This window comes from Molothrus aeneus, chromosome 12 (assembly GCF_037042795.1).
Source record: "Molothrus aeneus isolate 106 chromosome 12, BPBGC_Maene_1.0, whole genome shotgun sequence".
Classification (NCBI taxonomy): domain Eukaryota; kingdom Metazoa; phylum Chordata; class Aves; order Passeriformes; family Icteridae; genus Molothrus; species Molothrus aeneus.
Genome location: NC_089657.1, coordinates 3493745 through 3516195, shown reverse-complemented (window position 1 = coordinate 3516195; position 22451 = coordinate 3493745). Strand labels below are relative to the sequence as shown.

At 42.0% G+C, this 22451-nt stretch overlaps 1 protein-coding gene across 2 annotated transcripts in view; it reads right to left on the bottom strand.

Annotated features, from left to right (window-relative positions):
- PDZRN3 (PDZ domain containing ring finger 3) overlaps positions 1-22451 on the bottom strand; it is a 130635-nt gene that overhangs the window by 2840 nt on the left and 105344 nt on the right. For both annotated transcript variants that reach the window (XM_066557952.1, XM_066557953.1), the window contains 6 exons: positions 13041-13282; positions 10265-10352; positions 2825-2923; positions 2212-2274; positions 1661-1762; positions 472-588 (listed from right to left, as the gene is read on the bottom strand). In XM_066557952.1, the coding sequence (XP_066414049.1) occupies positions 472-588; positions 1661-1762; positions 2212-2274; positions 2825-2923; positions 10265-10352; positions 13041-13282 (711 nt within the window). The remainder of the gene's footprint in view (positions 1-471; positions 589-1660; positions 1763-2211; positions 2275-2824; positions 2924-10264; positions 10353-13040; positions 13283-22451) is intronic.

Sequence of the window (22451 nt, the reverse complement as noted above, 5' to 3'; positions counted from 1 at the left end):
AGAATAATGGAGAATATAAGCCCTGTATCTGTGGCCCTGTATAAAATTTGTAATGTAAAAACTTTTTCTTTGCCTTTTTCCCCTTGTATAGATCTTACTTCAGTCATTTGCCTGAGTTGTCCATTTGGGTTTCCAGGTTTTGGGAGACTGTTTCCAGTCTCTGCATGCACACCAAATAGGAGAGTCTGTAAATCAGTTCTCTGCCTGCTCTACCCACCACACACCCAGTATTGCTCTCAGTGACCACAGTGTTAAGGGATTTCCATGAATTGTGGTCCTGTTGTTGTAAGGGCCAAAGCACAAAAGGTACTATTTTAAAACATCTCGCTGTGTAATATCTTGATTTTACAGAAAGTCCTTTTGCCTTGATCTCAGTGTCACTTGAGACACCAAGTGTATTCAGCCAAGCTCAATATTGAATATTGAGTGCAGTGGGAAGTTTGACAGCCCTGCACACCAGAAGGGCAGTACCTGCTGAAGCATGCTGGCAGTAAATTGCATTGCCTGGTGGTGCTGTTCCTCTAACATGTCCATGTGCAAGTCATCCAGAAAATCGTTTCTGTCATCATCCATCCATCCTTCATCCAGCTGTGTGAAAAGGGAGGGAAAAAACAAACCAATCATTGTCAAAAGAATGAAGACTGACATAAATTACTGCTTTTCTTCGTGGACAGTGGTTGGGAAATCTCAGGAGATTCCTTCCTGTGACAGTGCTGCTGTGTCTTGGGAAGGAGCCTGTCCTTGTGCTAAGTGTGGGTATTGACTGTGCTATCTCCTCCCACAGCTCCTCCATCTCCAAGAGCAGGACCTTATCTTCAACAGCCCTCTACATATGAAAAAACTCAGTCTTTTGATCCATGGAAATACTTGCAAGAGTTGGGGTAGTTTTGGTTTGTGCACAACTTGATTAAGTTGTATAAAAACACTCCAGAGCGCAAAGCTCAAACACGCTTCTTGTGAGGCAGCATCAAACTCCAGAAAGAAAATCTGGCTGGGGTCTGTAGGACATTTTTACTCCCATTCCCAATTATCCCCACGTGAAAGATCAGAAATATCCAGGCTAAGAGGACAGTGATGATCCCTGCCCTGTGTCTCCAGGTGCACTGGCAAGGGCTGCTCTCCCAGCACCAGGAGCAGAGACAGATCAAACAATGCTGCTCCCGGCTGTTTGTTCTACACCTTTGTTGTGCTAATCCCTGCTCTACAAAGGGATCTGCTTCAACCTTTTATTGCAGCTCAGGAGGCTTCTTGAGAGTATTCAAGTACTTTAAGAGACCGTGTATGAAGGGCTAAATAATAGGTGTTTTAATGAATGAATAATCAATAGCTATAGGAATTAGAGTTCAGCACGTTCTTCAAAACTGTGGCTCAAAACCATTCATAATACCTTGCACTGATGTTTGTAATGGCATTGCAGCACAAATAAATCACCAAATGTCTTAGAAATTGAATTTTAATATAAAATATATATGTAAGTACCATGACTGCTGAATTCCATTATTTTAGGCTATATATATATATGTGCAGTCAAAGTGTAGAATATGGTTTTAGGTAGATCTGGTAGATTTAAACAGGTTAAACAATTTGAAAGAATTGCTTTCTACAAAACAGCAACTGTTTTAATTAAGACTCAGGTGAGGGTTTTTTGTTGCTACCATACCTGAATTTCTGGTCTTGCCACAAGTAAGGAGATATTCTTGCTCTCCTCACTGGAGAGAAGTGCCACAGCTTCCTCTCGGTTCTGCACCTCGATGCCATTGATCTTTAAAGAAAAAACACCACCATGAAGGGTTTTCATAGGGACCCCTGGCTGCTGCTGTGCCCAGCTCCATGGAATGCTTGGCTGGATGGATTCACACACACATCCCCAGCCTTGTGCAGAGAAGTGCTGGGCAGTGTGGTGGCTTGGACATGCGATGCATTTCACCCCCCTGCATGCAGAGCCTTGTTAGGAGGGCAGGAAGTGGAGTTCTGGGGTTTAGGACACTGGAGTTCTGGGGTTTAGGACACCTGGAGCACTTCCCAAGGAGGAAGGCAAGAAGTGGAATTCTGGGGTTTAGGACACTGGAGTTCTGGGGTTTAGGACACCTGGAGCACTTTCCAAGGAGGAAGGCAGGAAGTGGAGTTCTGGGGTTTAGGACACTGGAGTTCTGGGGTTTAGGACACTGGGATTCTGGGGTTTAGGACACCTGGAGCACTTCCCACAGGTACCTGGATGATGCGATCCCCTTCCCGCAGCCGCCCGTCCTTCGCTGCGATGCTGTTGGGATCAATCTGCAAAATAAGAGAATTCTCAGTGCTCTGCAGGTTTGGGAGCTCACTGTGCACTTCCCCTTCTTTCCTGGGTGGTGCATTTCAATGGAAGGGCTTAGATTTAATTATGAGTTTCTTTCCCCAAATTGGCGCAATTCATTTGAAATGGTTCTGCATGGTGAAAAAATGTTGCTGTATAAAATGCTACTTTTTCATGGAAAGGGACAAGGAGAGAGAAATGGGCCCCAGATGTTTGCAAATAAAAGTGTGTGGGGTTTTATACAATTTATATTGTTTCAGGAATAATCAAGGATAAAAATTAAAGGGGGAATACATGAAAATACTCTGAAGGCATCATCTGAAATAGAACATTGTTAATATAATGAAATTTGACTTCAGTGGGAGCAGGACTGCACTCAGTTTGGAGAAAAGGAAAATAATTAGATTTCTTCCAATTACTGCATTTTGGCTGTTTATCCAACATGGTACAAACAGGGGATAAATGTCTTAACTGCCCAACAATGCAGCTGGAAAGACAAATGGTATCTTATGGAAGGCAGCTCAATCTTACCTCACTCACATAAATACCCATGTCATCTTCATCATCTGTTCTGTAACAGACAGTAAGGCCAAGCTTGTCCTGGCTGTTCACTCTGTGTAAATCCACTTCCTGAGGTAAAAAAAAAAAAAAAAAAAAGGAAAATATATTGTCAGTGAGATACTGGTGACTGATGGAAGCAATTTTTCAAATGCAATGAAAATATTTTGCTTAAGTGATATAGTGGATGTCTTTTGATTTCACTTGTAGACGAGGTTAAGTTACTGAGCAAAACGTGATTATATGCAGACAATCAATACCTGGGACATTTTTGACCCTTCAATCAATAGGAAGTCATTTTGAAAATAGACCTTTTATTGATCTTAAGGAAGAAAAATTACCTATATTTCATGTAGTGCTAAGACTTCAAAGGCTAAAATACTTATAAAGTATGATTTCAATATTTGTCACAGCTGATACATATTTCCTCATAAGCAGGGTAATTCTCTGGCTTTTCAAAAAAAACCATAATACTCTCTTACTTTAAATTGTATAATTTTCACGAAGTCATCTAATAAATTTCTCAAAAGTGTGACTGAAGATCAATATATTGATCTTCAAATGCAAAGCATTTGGTATTGGTAATAGAAACATAATAAGCATTTCAGTATCTTGCAAGTGTTTGCCTGCAGCAGGTCATGGTGGTCTTGTTTATCTCAGAGACATTTAACCTATCTTAAAAATGTATGTTCTTCCTCAATGCTTTTTATTTCCAGGAGGAATTCCTGAGGGTTATTATTTTTTTTTCCTTCTGTGTTTGACACTGGTTGGTAGGAAGGGCTGTAAAATCCATGGAGATAGCCCCAGGCTGGAGGATGTTCCTGGCTGGTGACCATCCCTGTGGCATCTTTCAGTCCTGCCCTTTTGCCTCTGAGGGATATCCCGGGGGTGTTTAAGGTGTTTAACCAACTGATCGTGGCTGCTGGGCTGGTCCTGACGATGCTGCCTGGGCAGGGAGGGTTTTGCTGCACAGACAGACGTGGGAAAACACCTGGAGTTGGGTTTTTACCTCCTCAGGTGAGGGGAGTGAGTGAGGTTGGGCAAGGTCCTGCTCATCCTCAGGCCAGGCAGGTCTGGGCTGTGCTGAAAGGGAAAAGTGGGAGCAGCCACAGGGACACAGAGTGACCCCAGAGCTGTCCCAGCCCCAGGGCACTCCCTGCACCCTCTGTTTGTGCTGGACCTGCCATTCCAGAGGAAAAGTCCTGACAACACAGCTCCTTTTTTCTGGCATCTCTGCTGCTGTGCCATTTGGAAGGGGCAAGACAATAAAACAAGCTGATATGAATAATTTATTGGTGTGTCTGGCTGACAGCTGCCAAGATCAGCAATCTCGTGTTATTTACTTGTCAACATGTGTAATTTCTTTTTTTTTTCCCCTAAAGAAGCGTAGCTGTAAATGTCAGTGACATTTCAGCTGGTATTTAAGTGGTTTCAATCAATAGTATCCATGGTGAACTACTGTGCTTTTTTCTCCCCCTCTTTTGTTACTTAAAGGTTTGAACACAATGCTTTAATAGCGGGGTTTTCTTCACATTTCTAAAGCTTTGGAGCTTTCTAGAGAGGAGATGGAGATTCTTCAGAAGAAAGATGAGACAAAGTGGATTCTGTTCTGATCTCAGCTGATCCTCCAGAAAGTCTCTGCAGTCAATGGGTTTATCCTGCATTTACCCTTGGAGTGAACTGGAGTGAGGTGGGAATTTGTGGATTGAGCCTAATTCAGGCCCAGAATGATTCCCATATTCCCTTCATCTTCAGGAATGCTTTTATATTGATTTGAAAACGTGGAAAGAAATTTCCAGTGGGGCTCTTTCTACTGCTTGCCATACTGGCATTGAAAAAATAGATATGTTAATAAAAACATATAATATTTATAAATATAAAAATTAATATTATATATATTATATTTATATAATATGTACTATATTATACAAATATTTATAAATATAAACAGATATATAATGCTAAAAATCCCCACAAAACCAAACAGAACTATATGGTGACTTTGGCCATTGCTTAAATAGATCCTGAGTAACTACAAACACTTGGGAGTGGAAGGAAAAGAGGGAGCAAGCTGCTATTTTCATTCTTATTTGCCACATGTTTTTACTAACAATGGGTGTTTTTCCAACACTGTACAACTTTAAAGGCTATAACAATTAAAAATAAAGCACAGGCTAATATTTAAATTGTACCATCTGAGATGTCACCTGTGATATACTGGAAGGTAATAGATAATCTGATTAATAATTAATATATATTTTGAAATATATATTTTACATATATACATAAATATAAAGAAAGATATAAGTATTTCTATATAAATGTATAAATAAATTTACATATTTTGAGTATATATTTTGAAAGGAAACAAGCTATCTGTTGTTTAAAAACACACAGAAATAAAGCAGCAAGAAAAGCTAGAGCAGGAAAAAATTATAGAAGAGGTATTTAGAACCTGAATTTTTATGAGCAATTAGTTGACAGACCTACTCTTGAGTACAATCCCTCTAGTCCTTGGTAGGAAGAGAGAAAGTGGATTTGATGCTACCCAAATATGATAATTTTATGAACTTAAACATAGGAACAGCTGCTTTCCGTGGGTCTTTGCGTCAGTGAAGTTTTAATATAATCATAAAGGTTTGAAATATTTGAGAGATAAAAGTGTGCAATTCCAGTTGGAGTTGAAGAATCAACACCGGAGTCTTCAAAGCAAAGGTTATTTTCCATATTCAGAGGCAAGTCTGTGTAATGCAGAGATACATGAAAGGGGAAAACAGAAAACTGGCACCTGCAAGCACAGGTACTATGGCAGCTTGAGTGATTGTACCAGGAATTAATTAAACAGAGGGAAAATTACTATGGGCCTGGAGGAGTTTAAAAGTGCAAGTTCCTGTGTTTGCAATGCCACAGGAGTTGCCATTTCTTACAGGTTTGTCTCAGGGGCTGCACTCCTGGGCCCTGGAAGGGGCACGCTGGGGCTGTCCCCCAGCTGCTCTGCAGGCACAGAAAGCAGCTGGCAGGCAGGGGTGCTGCCCACAGAGAGGGGGAATGCTGGGCTGGGTTAATGTGATAAATGTGGAAATTCCATCCATGACAATTTTTACACTCGCAGATAATTCAAATCTGCTTCTTCAGATCAGGTAAAAGTGACATTTTGAGAGATGTTCAAAGGAGGATTTGGATGCTCTTTCAAAACAGTCTGTGCAAGAGAAGTGTGTGAAAGATTATTGGCTCCTCATCAAATGCAGAGCCAAGGAGGGCTCACAGAGCTGGTTGCTGAAATCCATCTGGCATTTACAGCAAGACAAGAAGAAATGAACATGCCCTGTGACATTATACCTGCAACCACTCATCATAATGAATTAGGAGCAAGTGATAATAGTAAATTAACCTCTATAAGCTCAGAAGATCCTTCATTTGCAGAGGATTATTGAATTATTGTACTGCTGATATAAAATTATGGCCTGCCTGCAGATTTATAAAAATCAGAGTCCTTTCTCTAACAAGACAGAAATGAGCAGTAGAGATGTGAAATGACAGCAGTGGGTAAGAACAGTTCAGTCACTCAGAAAGCCTCACCACAGCTTGCATGATAAGTGCTCTGTCCTTCTCCCTCTCCCTTGTAAAATGTGGTGGATTTTTTTTTTTTTTCTGTGCTGACCTCTGCCATACCTCACCAGCAGGATCCCCTTTTTTGTGCTTCCTTTTGCTAGGTTTCACAAAGAAAACAAAGTCAGGGAAATAAATAAATAGAAATAACTATTTCCTTTTATGCTGCATAAGGCTCTCTCGCTACTTTTTGGCAACTGACCCTGCCAGAGCAGGAGGGAAAATCTTCTTCATGCTTTCTTGAACCTAAGAAAGTAATCTTTATGTTTGTGTTTTCATATCAAAGTGGTTTTCAACACAGGTGAATGGGAAGTATCCCACCCCTTCCCTTTTCAAGGGAGAAAAGCCTATAAGCCAGATTTCCTTTCCAAACTTCTCTGCTCTAGAGAAGCAGAATTCTACCGGGGGCTTTCTGTGGCAGCCCAGCTCTGGGATGGGATTCTCTGTCAGACCACAGGGGCTGGAGCAGCTTTAATCACCAGTGCTGCTGGGGAAGGCTGAAGGGAAGTGTTTCTCACCCGATGAAAGGAGGTTTGGGATGGCTCAGTGAGATAACTTGGAGGATGCCAGGCTCTCTGCCAAGCAGATGGGCAGAGCTCCATAACTCAGACCTTTCTCACACAGCACGAGGTGCTGGGGCCAGGCTGAAAACCTCCAGAGAGCTGAGGCAGGACAACTTTTCAGTGCTGGCTTGTGAGCCAGATGAAATGTTTTACCACTTTTGCATTTGTTCCAAACAGAGAACACACAAATATTTGTGTTAGAAAGTACAGCTGTGAAGCTTTTTAAACCTTTCCATATTCAATCACTGCCTGAAGCAGGCCTGCTCAGGCTGCAGCTCTTTGTATTCCCAGACACGGCACTGCCTTGAGAAGCTCCTGATCTGTGCAGCTCCCTGCAGAGCAGGAGTTTTCATAGAGAAGAAATATATTCACATAAAAGATGCTTTGAAATGCTTTGTAAACCAGGATGGAATAAAAATTGCAGAGTGCCTGTGATGGAGCCTTTCAATTCTCATGTTCAGAGTCGCCTTTCACCCCCCTTGCAAACAGATTATTGGAGAAGTGAAAGAAAAGTTTCAACCAAAGTAGCAAAGTGCAGCAAAGGGGAAAGCTTGAAACCCTGGTACTCAGCTTTTACTCATGGTTTCCTAAAAGCAGCGGAGTATTAATTTCAGATCGTGAAGCACTTTTTTTGTGCCCAGTGTGTCCATCTTTTGCTGATCAGCTGTTGTGGTTTCATGCTGGGAACACTGGGAGCTGTGCACTGGGTGGGCCAAAAGCTCTTTGAACGATTTTGGTGTCCTCCTTCAGTCTTTTGACAAGAATGCTTCATTTCTGTCCAAGACTGAGTGAGAGTATCAGAAGGAAATTTCTCAGCAGTAGCAAACATTTCATGTCATTTTCATCTGCAAGCTTCACTGACTTTCAGCTAACCATTCAGTTGAGTTCAGCTCTTTTCTTGGAAAGAAAGACCTACACACAAGTTGCATATTGGGGAGGGTGAAGACAGAAAGTGAAATGGGAGGGAACAGGCCCCTTTTTGATGTAGAATGTTCTCCTTTGTAATGTGAGAAAGTTCCACTGAGAGAGCCCTGGCTTGGGCTGTGTCTGACAGCTGGACAGACTTGTTTGAATAAACATATTAATGCATAACACTGCTGGGGAATCCTGGAGTGACATTATTCTTCCTTTATGAGCCTGAAATGACTTCTAGCTGGGCCTCCATGAAGAATGAATGCACTTTTAATTTATAATAAAATAGGAGTTCACGATTTAGTTCCTCTTTACTTGTGGCATGGAAACTTCAAAAGAAAAGAAATGGTATTTATTTATTTTTGTAGCAGGGAATATATGGCAGTTACCTCTGAGTCATCAATTTTAAGACAAATGTTGAGATAAAACCGAGAATACAATTTTGGCACCTCAGCAATACTGCCAGCATAAATTCCTTCCTATGGATATTTACATTGGAGGTTCGTTGCGAACTTGGCTATTTCACCTTTTTTGTCTTGTTTGCTTGTTACAAATCACTAACCAGTCAGTTATAGACCATAAAAGTTTAGATGAGGAGCTTCTGATTTAAATTCAAAGCACATTTTATAGACATAGAAACCCAGAAGGCTGACTTGATGGCTTTCTTACTTTCGACATTCCTGCTGCAGTCAATGAAACAGTGCCTTTGTGGTCTTTTAAAACATATCTATCAAAAGGCAAACAAAAAAGCAACCAGCCAGTTGAGTCCCTGTTAGCACTTTGACCTTACCATTGATCACAGTCTTTACAATTTGAACAGGAATCTTTAGTGGTTTTTAAGAAATACTATTAGGCTACAGAGACTTTCCTAATGTTCATCTGCCTGCGTTACTGAGCTGATCACCTTTTGCCATCAAGTACTATATCAATGTCACAATTATTAATGTTGTGGTTTAAGGCATATTAAGGTTTGGCTACTGGAGTGCATGTGTTTAAACTGTTTTCAGCTCAACTGGTTGACCTTCTAATGGAAGCACTAGAATTTATCCACTATATTAGATTTCCTAAAAAGTAGATTTTGGAAAGATACTGGTAGAAAACTCTGATTTGTTCTACATTTTCCTCTGAGACTGAAATCTATATTGTATTTGTTTTTATTTGAGAGAGAAAAAAAAAGGCCCTTGTTTGAAAAGGAAGGCCTTGAAGTCTGCTAAGTCGCATTTGTTTTACTGGCACTTTGATTTTATCCTGCCTTTGATTTACGTCTGTATACAGAGACGAATTGCTACCAGATCCGTAGAATTTGAGAACAGCTTGCAAACTTTTTATGGGGTTTTAGTCCTTGATCCTGCAAACACTTTTATAGAAGGAAACAACCTGGTGCTCATGGAAGGGCTGAACTCTGCTCCCACTGAAGCTGTTGATAAATCTGCACTGGTTTCAGCAGAGCTTCAGGCAGCTCAGCACTGCTTGCTGTGACCAACAGGTGTTTGCAGGACTAGGATCTAAGAAATCAGAAGTGCAAGCCAGCTAAGGGTATAAAATATTCTCTCACTGATAGTCTTGGATGGATCAGCTGGGTCAGACATTGCTGGCTGTATTTAGAACTATTGGGACACTTTGCTGCTATTTCTTACAAATAATTAAAACCACTTCACTGGGTCAGTACTGCTCAAGTATCTTGCAGAACCCCACAATTTCTGTGCTGTACCTTGAATGATTGGGAGCAGGTTATTAAAATTAGGAATGAGAAAACTGAAGATGAACTTCTGATGGGATTAACAAGCACTAAAACCAAAAGTGGTTTTTAAAGATTTGGCAGGGAAAAGGGCTTGCATACCTTCATGACTGGTTCAACTTTTATTATCTGTAATTTCATATGTATACATATGTCACTTAAGTAATGAAAAAGGGAGGAACAGCTTAATATAGTGGCAAATCTCCTGGCCTTGTCTTGTAAACTTAACATACTTCAAAATTATATGATCAAGAACATCTGTTTCTCAGCCAGGAAATATTTAAGGGAAACTCACACATTTTTACTGTGGTTATGTGGAACAGGTCCTGCCATCCAGCAGAGCCTTTCGGATTTTCAGAAAGCCTAAATCAGCACACTTAAACAGAATTTAATTAAAGGAATCAATGACTTCATTATTTATGTTAGCTGAAGATCATCAGTGCCTGGCTCACATTTCAATGGGGTGATAAAGGTATCAGCAACTAGTGAACAATGCTCTCACAAATCTCTGCTTTGGAAGTCTTTCCACTTTATGCAATTCAAAGACCTTGAGGTGCATATGGAAATGAAAGAGTTACTCAGATTAAGTACCTCTAATTCCAACTCATCCCGGTCCATTTCTTGATGAATTCCTCCCATGTAGTCATTGGGGTCGTAGTATTCATGCACGGATGGATGGCTGGAAAAAAAAGGTATTTTTTAGGACAGCACTCAGGACTTTAGTGGAACTTGTTAATGCATTCCAAGCTTGTAGGGGAGATGATGGAGTGACCCCCACACCGAGGAGCTGCATGTGGTTAATTCTGTAAGCTACACCACTTACCCCAGTAAGTGTTTTAAATGAAAATTCCATGTATTGTAGGAGGAGAGCCTGCTGCTTTTTACTGCTTGAGCTCTCCCACACTTCCACTGCCTTTACTTTGGAAGTTGTAAGCAGTGTAATGCTCTTGTGATCACTGTCTTCTGTGCTGGATTGCTTTATCTGCAGTGAAAGTAAACTCCCTGTAATTCTCCATTAACTAGATACACGTCTGAGGCTATTTATGTAACAGCATCTGCTAATTGGCCAGGATAGTCAAGTTGTTAGAGGCAGGCGAGATTAATCTGAATGGAATTGGGAGAAGTGAGAAGAAACACCAGGAAAAAATGGCTTTGCTTTCATGTGCTGGGTGACAGCACAGCCAGAGAGCTGAGTGTGGCCCTGGCATGGGAAGGGCACTGCTGACCCAGCAGCTGGGATTAATAATTAAGGAACAATATGGAGTTCACAGGGCTAAGGTGGAATAATGCAGGCACATTGGAACCTAAATCATAGAATGATAAAATCATGGGACAGTATGGGGTGGAAGGCAAATCTTTTCTTGAGGAAAATCTCATTCCACCCCTGCCATGGGCAGGGACACCTTCCACTAGACCAGGTTGCTCCAAGGGGAGCACTTCCAGGGACACTTCCAGGGATGGGGCAGCTACAGCTTCTCTGTGCCAGAACCTCAACACCCTCACAGGGAATAGTATTTTCCTAAATGATTCATCAGAATGAATCCTTGCCATTTTCCAAGTGCAGCTGGCAAGTCAGAGGTACTAAAAGCCCCTCCTGCAGATGAGGCTGGGAGGTGCAGTGTCGAGGCCCTAGGAACAATCATGTCCTCTCCACAGGCTCCAAGCCCTGCTGTTTGCTCACTGCAAGCTCAAAGCTCCAGCCTTTTGTCAGGTATTTCCACTAAACCGTGCTGCTGTGCTTGAATTTTGAGTGGGCTGGGAAGAGGCGGCCGTGCTGGAATATCTCCTTTGAGTACCAGCAGAGAGAGGCGTGAGAGGAACAGGCACTGCCATGGAAAGGTCCTGGCTCGTGTGTGAAGGTTTCTGTGCTCTGAAAGTCACTCAGGGGCAGTGCAGGATCAGTGCCTGTCTGCAGCCAGACTCCATTTCCCAGGAGGGCAGGCAGGGATGCCTGGAGAGGTGCCCTAGGATGGTGGCTGCACACCAGCCCTGGTCTCACCGCATGCAGGATCACCCCAAAACCTCAAAAAACAGGAATTGCTGTGGCTGGACCAGATCAGCCTCTCACACACAGCAACTGAGAGGGTCAGAATCCTTTCCATTCCCTGCTCCCTGTGGAGATGCATGGCAGGATGACAGGCAATCTGCAGGGGCTCCTTGGGGAGCTGTTTTCCTCTCCAACAGCATGTGAGGGCGGGGGGTGTGTGCGCCAGGAGATAATTGTCATTTGTATTTGTAAGTACAAAAGCATCAAATTACCATTAACAATAATTAAAATTTGATTCTAAAACATCCATGACAACACTGGTAAGTAATTTTAGTCCCAGAAAATAACTTATTCGAGTAACAGCGCTGCAGGGTTATAATAAAGTAATTAATACACTGGAACAGAATGCAGCAGCTCTTAGCATTACACAATTTATGGCAGCCATAAAAAATAAAGTTAAAACACAAGCAACCCAAAGAGGCAGTGAGAGGAATTACAAAATGCAATAACTTTATCCATCAAATGCCAGCAAAAAAAAAATGAGCTTTATGAGGCCATGTTGTGACTCAGTGGCATTACTCATGTGAGTAATGTCCCGCTAATGTGGAGGAAAAATGAAAATGCTGTGAGTTATGGCTCAGTGGTGGATGAATCCTGGCTACTTCTGGGAGGACATGCTTACCAGAGAGGGAGGTGAGGTTGTGAACTCAAAACACACCACTATGGAACACAAGTGTGGAAACCCAGGGCACTGGGAATATTTCTCTGTCTGCTCTGGGATGCCCTGATCTCCAGGGAAACACTGACTTTGACCCTCATTCATGGAGAAAGTTTCAAGATAAACTAGAACCCACAAAAGTGTGAAATAGATTATAGAGAGTAGTGTAGGTGTATCACTTGGTGAGAAATTCAGGTTTTGGGGTTTTTAGTGTGTTGTGGATGGCAGCAAGATGGAGGGCACAGGGTGTCATCCTGGGTTTCTTCTTCATGCTGCTTCTTCCTCCTTCTCCATGGTTTGGGTGGCATTTTGTAATTGGGCAGAAAAGTCCCCATTGCAGCTCTGTGGGATCAGTTATTGGGTCAAAAGGGAAAATAATCCAGGTGTCAGCTCTTAACTGGATAATTTAGTCTCAAAAGACCTTGTAACAAGAGATTGTTGGCCATTTTGTGCCTTCTAATGAAAAGCTGCCCAACTCACAGCAGTGAGACTGTTTTACTGATCAGAAATAATAAACACTTGAGTCCCACATGAACTACTGCCCCAAGTGCCTTCAGTGCAGACCCAGAGAAACCCACAGCTGGTACCCCAGTTTAATAATAAAGGAACAATATGGATTATTGCTCCACAAAGATTTCTGAGGCTCAGCAAGCATCACTTACTCTTCGGGCAGCAGGTAGGGGTCCAGCGCGGGGACGGGCGGGCTGGGCGAGCCCATCTTGCTGAGGGCCATGATGTGCTCGAAGGTGATGTCGGTCTGGGTGCCCACATCCACCAGCTGGGGCTCGTGGGCCTTGGCACGTGGGGCCCTCCTCAGCACCTGCACCACGATGGGCTCCTTGGCTGTCTTGAACGCCTCCACCGCCTGCTCGTGGGTGGCTTTGGATAAATCCTTCCCATTGACCTGTGGGGAGAAACAGCAAAGCTGTCAGGGACCCAGGCTCAGCTCCCAGACCTGCCAGGGATGCCTCAAGGTTCACATTTCATATTTTCCAGATTCTGTACTGCATTGGTACATAACTCTGAACTCCACACACAGTGTCAGCAGCTCTCTCACAGCTCAGTCCCACAGAACAATCCTTTTCCAGCCCCAGAACCAAGGACACCCCTGCAGCTTCAGCCCAAAAAGTGCAAACAACAGGGAATGGAGGGGAGCAAACTGGGAGGGTGGGACTGCATCACCTGGAGCTGGAACTGGACACTGAACCCCAACATGGAAATGGACCAAAACTGATAAAAGTATAAAAACTCATGACACATCGTCCATCTTGGGCAGGACCATGGCCAGGCTCTTTTACTGCCCAAGCTGAATCCTTGAAGGTCTTTTAATAAATCCCTCCTTTATTCTTTTAACTCTGCCCTCTGTTCTAGGTCAGCCTCTTCAGCACCACCAAGGTGTGAGCTGCCAGTGCCCATCCCCACAATCTTGGGCATTTCTCATTTTCCCTTTTCACTACAGTAATTTTAAAAATCCTCTGCTCTGCTTTTATTTTGATAGATTTTACTGGGTTTGCTCTTTGAGGTGAAGTACAAACCACCACCCCATTTGTTTCTTGCAGATTAGAAATCCCTCAGCCCTTGTTCAAACACAAAAAGTTATTGATTCTTCTGGAGTTTTTCTAGTTTTGGTTTGCTTTTTAGACTCTTCGCCTTTTTGCTGAACAAAACCAAAACTACAAAACTATGTGTTTGTGTCTGATAAACAATTTTTTAGATGAAACATGATGGTAGTAGTCAGTCACTGCAATAAAAACTTCAATTTTAGAGTAGTGGATAGAAATAGCAGGAGACATGCCAGGCCATGGAATTGGGGGCTGAGCAGAGAATTCACACACTGCACTAAATACACACTATAATCCACATTTAGTCACATTAAAGTGGGGCCCCTGAACAGAGAACATTACTCAGCACAATAACTGAATTTAGCCCACACTTAACATATTGCCCAGGGCAAAAAGCTGGCTGATATAAAGAGGGTTAACTTGAGTGCAGAATAGATTGAAAAGGCTAAATTCCTGCTGAATTACCTTGTGCAACTAACACTTTTCCCTGCTGTCATCTTGGGTTTGCCTTGGGGAGGTGATGACACCGGGATTTTTGTGAAGCCAGCTGAGAGGGGAAGGTGTTAGCACGACATTTACATCACACAAACACTCACACTGCACACCATTGCTCCCAGAAATGCACAGCGTGCAAAGTTTGGCCTGGTCAAATTAAATATCATTAACTCGCCCAATTGAGCAGATTACTTTAAAACAGTTTGTATAGCTGTAAAATTAGGTTCAGCCTAATGTTTTCTCTGGAAAAAGGAAATGCTGATTATGGTTTGAGTTTTATTATTTGCTGCAAATTAAATGTTGCACATTTTACTGTGTGCATCCTAATTTTTTTTAAATTTTTTTGTACAACAAAACCCAACAAGCAATCAAAACAAAAGAATCTAAATTGCAGTGTATAATGTTTTTCAGAAATGTGCTCAGAATAACTCTTGAGCAGGAAACTATTTATGAAGATCCTTTCTCCATCTTCAGAGTAAAGCCTGGTGAAATCCTGCACAGGACAGATTTCCAGTTCATTCCCAAATGCTGTCATGAACCTGCATTACAGACAGTTTAGTACAGGCCTGCATTTTAATTTAGGCTCCTTAGGACACTTTTATTTCTGCAAATCCACGGACTGGCATCCTCTTTGTGCTCTCCTATGCAATTGTTACATAAATAATCATAACTTCAAGGACAGCTTGATGTCAGGCAGGGAACAGGCAGTAGTAGCTGCACTGTGCCATAAATTGTTACTACAGGAATTATGTCCAAGTAGTTTCCTGACTATGTCGTCTGCAAGCTGATAATGCCACGAAAAAGAAAAGGTGCTGCACAGCCAGGAAGAAGGACATGGGACCAGATTTTAGAACTGGGGTGATGAGGCAGCTAAATTCTAATCGAAACCCTCCCCTGCTGCAGAGAGACCTTGTGTAGGAAAGGTTTCAGACTTTCTGGCATTCAGCCTCCAATGGGTAGATTGATAACTCTACAAGCAGAACTGTATTTGATGTGTGTACAATTTTAAAGGATGGTTTTGATAGGATGGCACTGATTGCAGTGAAATGGAAGCATAAGTCACTGTAGTGCTGTTATTATGGGCTTCTTAACCCACTCCAAAGATATGGTTGGGGATTTTGTCTTTAGAAGTTGATATTTCTGTGAGCTGTGGCAGCACCCACATTTGTTAGGCAAACAACCTTCTGGACAGTAGCTGTCCACATGATGAATGGTTTTGGGGTCAGTCTGTGGATCCCTTACAGGAGGTGATTCCTAAACCCCAGCTGAGTGGAATCCTTTCAGCTCTGCAGGTTCCTGCTCTGAGCAGCAGCCTTGGCCACTGTGGTGATGCTGATCTATGAGATGTGGTCAGAACTGCCCTAACAAATGATGGAAGAACACACAGTGACACAAAAATACACTTAGAAGTGCTTTACAGCAGGGAATTACACTTCTGAATCTGGTTCCTAAAAAACCTGCAGCAAGTGCCATAATATGTGGTAAATACTGAGCAGTGAATAGTTTGTAATTACTTTTTTTTTAAGCATTTCCCATCTCAGCACACCAATATCATTTTCCATTACAGGGAAATAAGGATGGCAGTGCTAAATATTTGGATAATAAAAAGCAGTAATTCCCCAGTCTGCTTATGCATAACAGAGATAAATTGCTTTTTAGTCTAGAAAAAGGAGCAGGTATTGGTATTTTATTTTTAGCAGCACAAAAATGATGCAGAAGAGAAATATACTGGGATGATCTCAATGGCCTCATTTCTGGTGTCTGTGTTGAGTCAGTACTTGTGGCTAATCCTGAGTCTAGCAAATAGGTGATACTAATATGCTTAGTTTCTATCTGGAAAATTTGTTACAATTGACAAATACTTATTCCCATTGCTTAAAAGCCAATAAATACATAATAAAATAAATAAATGAATAAATCTGTACAGATTTGCTTTGTTTAAAAAGAAGTGTTTTATACTCCTAGACTTTATTCCTAATGCTGCTGAATTGTGCTCAGCAATTTTTTTTTCCTTACAAACAGTTACATCTGAAATAACACAGAAAAAAAAAATAATAAATCCATGCACATGAATGCTTCAGAAGACTGCCAAAAACGACAAATATGCATAATTTCTGAGGAACATGCCATGTGACAGAGACAATGGGATCTTTCATGGCACAAAGGATGGATAAATTAACTTGTCTGGAAGGGTGAAATGCTTAGCTTTTGGACCTTCTTAGCATTGGAAATATACTGAATATGGAGAAAGCCGTAGATAAAAATGCAGTGACTGGAGTTAAACAGAGCTGAATGGACTTGGGTGAAATTTGTGGTGCAGCCAGAGTGGATTTAGCCACTGCATGAGGCAGGGACACAAATACTCTGTATTAACACCAGACAGTGAATAAGGAAGGCATGCTTGAACTGATTTTTTTTTAATAGAAGTTATGCAAGGATTATAAAATAAAATAGCACTTACAGTATTTTACTTTGTAGTATGTAGTGTATGTTCTTCTGCACTGAACTAGGCTGGAGAGAGGACCAAGGAATCTACGGATAAAGATTGCATAATCCTGTCTGGGAGGTCTGTGTCTCCTGGAAGTTTTAATACTTGGAATGAAAATAAAATAGATCTTGATTTGGTGCTCACTGGAGTCAAGGGGCGTTTTGCTTTTGCAGTGCCCCAGCTCAGGCTCTGACTGAGAGAGGACTTTAACAGCAAATCAAGAAGTTATGAAGCTGAGAGTGCCATCAGCATTGCATGGCCAAACTGAGATAATGGAAGGGAAAATGCTGCCATGGTCAGTGAAGGTGGAAGTGATGCATATTTGTAATTGAGAAAAAGAGAGATGATGCCCAAAGGGGAAGCCATGGCACAAATCCAAAACAGTGACCCCAGCAAACAAACAGAAGGAAACAATATCTTCAACTCTCATTTTGATCATGGAGCTCTCATTAATTCCAATACCCAAGAAGTAAATGATCAGAAAAAAACCCCAGGAATTAATGAAAAGAGGAATGAAAAAAATCGAACATGCTGTATCTGGCCCCAAATGGAAGCAGCAGAACTCCACTGAGGAACCTAAACATCAGGTGGAATTGCTGAGGAACACTCCATGTCAGCTTAGGAGGTGTGAATACAGCAAATATGTGGGTAGAGACTGAGAACAGCCTCCTCAGAGCCATGAGAAAGGCTGGAAATGCTGGAGTGCTGCCTTGGAGATAAAAGGGTAAAATCAGGCAGTAGGATCTTGGGGGTGTAGGGTTGGTAAGACCCACATCTCTCTCTGTTGGTAGCTACATATTAAGTAGGAAAAAAACCAAATAAATCAGTGATGATTTGTGAGCAGCGATGTTCTCAACAAGGAGAAAAGAAAAAAAAACCAAACAAACAGGAAAACCCCTCATATCTTTTCAGGCTTGTGAAGAATTTGCTCTACCTCTCTAGGAGATGGCTTTCCATATAATTTTCCAGTGCTGTGAGTGTGTAAGGCACTGGATCTACATTGGCTTCTCTCTGCTGGAGCTGTGCAAGGCATTTGGCATCCCTCCTGTTGAAATCTCCTCCTTCTACTCATTCCAGATATGCCACAGGGAAATACCTTTTACAAGGACAGATTTTCTCACGTTTTTACACTTATAGATGCGCTTTTAGTTTAACAATTGTTCTGCTGAGAGGTTCCTGAGCCAAGTGCCACTGTTTAGATGCTAATTTCCTGAGGTCAGAATTGGCACAGGGAGCAGAGGCTGGAGCCTTGCAGCCTTCCCACTGTGAGGACAAGGCTGCACCTCCTGTGCAAGGCAAAGGGAATCTGCAGCCAAGGCTGGGGTCACAGAATTGTTCTCTGTTACTAGAAAACACATCCTTATTTTTGCTTGAGGTATGAGGCAGGATAGGACACGGCTGTGCTATTACATAAATGTCATTTTATCAATAGCTGCTGTTTAATTATTGAGCAAGGTAAGTGATTTACATGCTTTGTTTCTCTGGGTGGGAAGAGAAGGTTAATTAATTGCCACTTTGAAAGAGACATAAATTAGAGGCCTTCAGGTATATCAAAATATGTCACTTGTTTACAAGTGGACAAAACTTCCTCCTGGCTGCCGCCAATTCTGATTTTCTCTTCCTTCTGACACAGAGCTTATGGAAAGCCCAGCAGGGGTGGTTTTTGTTTTCCTGTGAGAGCAGAATTAACACACAGCATTAACACATCTCTGCACGAGGAGGCTCCTGGAGCTCATTCCCAGTTTCCCACAGGGGCACAGGCAGGAGCCCTGGGAGGGGACACTGGGACAGGGCTGGGACAGGAAAGGGCTCCAGGAGAGAAGGTGGGGAGGATGCTCAGCACTCAGGCATGGGCAAACATCATTGACAACAGGACAGATGAAGTGACTTCAGGCACTGGTGGGAGAAGTCACTGAAAGGTTGAGAAAGCCACTAAATCCCCGTGCAGAGCAGTTTAGTTATAATGAACTATTATATTATTTTATTCTGTGTTTTATTTTTGCAGCAATAGCGTGTGACATTGTTTTCTGGATGTTGGGAGCACACAGCAGAAGCCAGAGGGGTTTCAGGAAATTATTTTTTCCCATTAATTTAGGCTGATTTCTGTGGGTTTAATGCCATGCATGATAAACATTTGTATGCATTGTACAGCTTGTTGGCTCTTCTGTGCCTCACAAATGTCACAGGGAAAAAAACTTTTTTGCCTAAGAATGAGTAAGCAGCTTTTCTTTGTAGAAATTCATGCAAATCCTTGGGAAGTGCACTATAAAAATGCTAGTTCTGTTAGACTACAGATGCCTGTGCTCCATTTAAAATGCTCTTTATGGTCTGATTCACTCCTTTAGCAAGTTCTTAAGGAGTCTGCATACTATGAAAAAGCAGCACAACTTTAAAGATTTTTATAGAAGCAAGAGCAGCAAAAAGCCTATTTTATAACCCCCCCTTCTCCTCAGGAATTGGAGAAAAAAGGTTCAAAATACAGGTTAATTCTCCTTGCAGATCCATCTAATCCCTCTTTTATTTCCCTCATATGTACAGTCTCCCTCCTTTTGAAAACCCCAGAATTATATTGTTTGGTAATAGACTGTTTCCATGTGTGTGCATTTCCCTTCTGCCTTGTGAGCCATCCATGACAAAACAGTTCAGACCAAGGAAAGATTCTTTTCCTTGAGAGCACAGAATTCATTTGTCCTCCAAACCGTTAACTTGCAAATGGAAAATCTTGGGAGAAAGAGCCTGGAAATAAAGGAATTTAAATTTTGTTGGTAATTAGCACATTTAGGTATTACCAAGGCAGTGCCAGGAGTGTCTGGAGCATACTAAGATGCTCTTGGTTGGGTTCTCAGGCTCTGCTCCTGTGGATCACTACTCCAAATAAAACCACAGGGAATTTTATTATGAAAACAATCAGTGAAAACACTGAGCAGTGCTGGGGCTTCTGAGACTTTTGGACTTTCACTAGAAGCAAGGTTTCCTTGGACCCCTTTTTCTCTTAAATATGCATTAATCGTGTTAAATGACTTTATATCAGGGCAGAAATGCTTTTCCTTATTTTCTCAAGGGATCTTTTGTGTGTCTTTTCATGGCTTAATAACCCAAGTCCACCTAGAACACAGCCTGAAGTTTACAGGCTTCTCCTTTCAATGCCTCTCTCTGCCATTTCTGCAGCCCAGAGGGGGCCAATCAATGGCATCTCTGAGTGAGCTACAAATGAGCCATAAATAACCATGAATTACTAATGACTGGATTCAGCAAGTGTAATTACCCGTTTTCTCACATCCTCTGCTTTGTCCACCTCTAGCACTGCATCTCCAGTGTGGCTCCTTGGGAAATGCTCTTGCCCTTCCCACATGTGCTTTTCCCAAGGGGCAAACCCCATGTCTGTGTGTTCATCCAGCACAACAAAATACAGATTTTTTATATCAATGACGGCTTTCAAAAAGTTGTGTATTCTATATTTATGTTTAAAATAACACACGATGAGAGTGAAGAGCACGAAAAAGTTAAAACCCTTTTAGTTGAGGTTGCAATGCTATATGGATTCGAGCTGAATTTGAGCAGCATAAGGAACAATTCTTGTCCTGAATCAGACCAAAAGCCCCTGTAGAGCAGCACCTTCTTCTCATAGAAAAAGGGAATGGTCAAAGACAAAGAGTTGGAGGGAGCTTTCCCCTGCTATGGCCTTCCAGCACTCAGAGTTTGGAAGGCAGTATTTAACACCACACCTCAACTAAAATCAGAGTAGTACAACTTTCTGGTGTACAGACCAGCACTTCAAACAATACTGACATCATTTTAGCAGCATATCAGACCGTGCAAGCACACAGCAAAAGGCAGGGCTGCCTCTGGAGACCTGCTCAGGGCAAACAGACACAGGGATCTCTACAGAAGATGAAACACGGAACAAGTGAGTGATCTGCCTGAGGTCACAGGAGGGCACAGCACAACTCAGACCTCCCATCCCACCACCCAGGCACTGTGTTTCAGATAATTCTGATTCCCAGCACCCCGTTTTCATTGCTAGGAGCTTTTAAGTCCATCTTCCCACTCCCTCCCCTCTTCCACAAATGTGATGCAGGACAGGGGAAGAGCAATTCTGGAGAGCTCTGAAGATCACCTGTGTTGAAGAGGGTTATTGAAGCTGCTTCCAAGAAAAGATGGAAAGAACACCTGGTGCTGCTCTGTGAGAACCCAGTGACAGATCCCTGAGAGTTTCTCAGCCCTGCTGCTTCAGGAGCTTGGTCACCTTGGGCCTTCCACAGGCAGAGCTGAAGAACACAAACCTCAGAGGGGAGTCCCATCACCTCCTCCCTCTGAGCCACGAGTTCTTAATGAGACATTGACAAAAACACCTTCATTTTCCTTTGCTTCTGCCTAAAACTGATGGCAGTTACACAGATTTATTGGGTCAGACACAAGAGCTTCTGCTGAGCTCTGAAGCATCTCGGCCAAATTTAAAAGTTCTTATCAGCTGTGATCTTCCAACATATGAATGATTGCTTTCTCTAAAATGATGTTCAGATTTCACTTTGCAGGAATGTACAGAATATTGGTTTGAAGTTGCAAAAAACCCTCTTGCTGCACTTCTGTGTGTAGTTTTTGTTATTATTTGGGATAATTTTGATATATCAGTGCCCAGTTCCTACGCCAGTGGACATCCCTGGCATAGGAACTGGGCACTGATATATCAAAATCACCTCTGTGATTTTAATATATCAGTGGGGCACTGGGCACTGATATATCCAATCACCTCTGTGTCCCTACCCAGCATTATCCCTGGATGGACACAAGAAAGAAAACAGTGCCCTGATTCTGACCATTTGTGTTTTGGATGGTGGCATCTGGTTTTTTGCCTGAAGATATTCCATATTAATAGGAGGTTTTTCTTCAATTGTCACTGCTTGAATTAGTGAATATTGTAATATTTAATGTTTATGCATATTTGACATTATTTATTCTGCCCCTCTCCTGTCAAATTCCTGACTTGTGCCCAAGTTCCAGTTGGATCTGTTTCCCTTTACCCACCAAGTCTCTGCAAGGACAAATCCAGTGTTCATGTGACTGCAGAGCTGCCCTGTCTCAGTGAAAATGAAGCCTAAGCTTTTTCTTCCATTATTAATGAACACAACAAAACACATTTATTGAATCTGCACTTTTTCATTACTCCATATGTTTCCTTTTTTCCCAGCCCGTGTCTGACAGGTGACAGTAGAGCACAGAGTGATTGTCCCTGGTGCCTTCTCCCTTGTGACTTCTGCCACCTGCTTTGTAGCATTAAACAGATGTTTAAGTGTAAAGCATCACAAAACTCATCCCTTCAATCATTCATCATTTAAACAAAATCCTAATAAATCCTTGCTATGGCTGAGCATTTTATCTGCCCACTGTAAAGATGAAAGGCACTATAGATTTTAGGAAGATTATGCAACACTGAGGCATTTAATGTGCAAAGTAGGTCAAATTAGGCATTTATATCACAGGTGACCATTAGGAATTTGTTTATTTCATATCAGATCTTGTTTATGTTC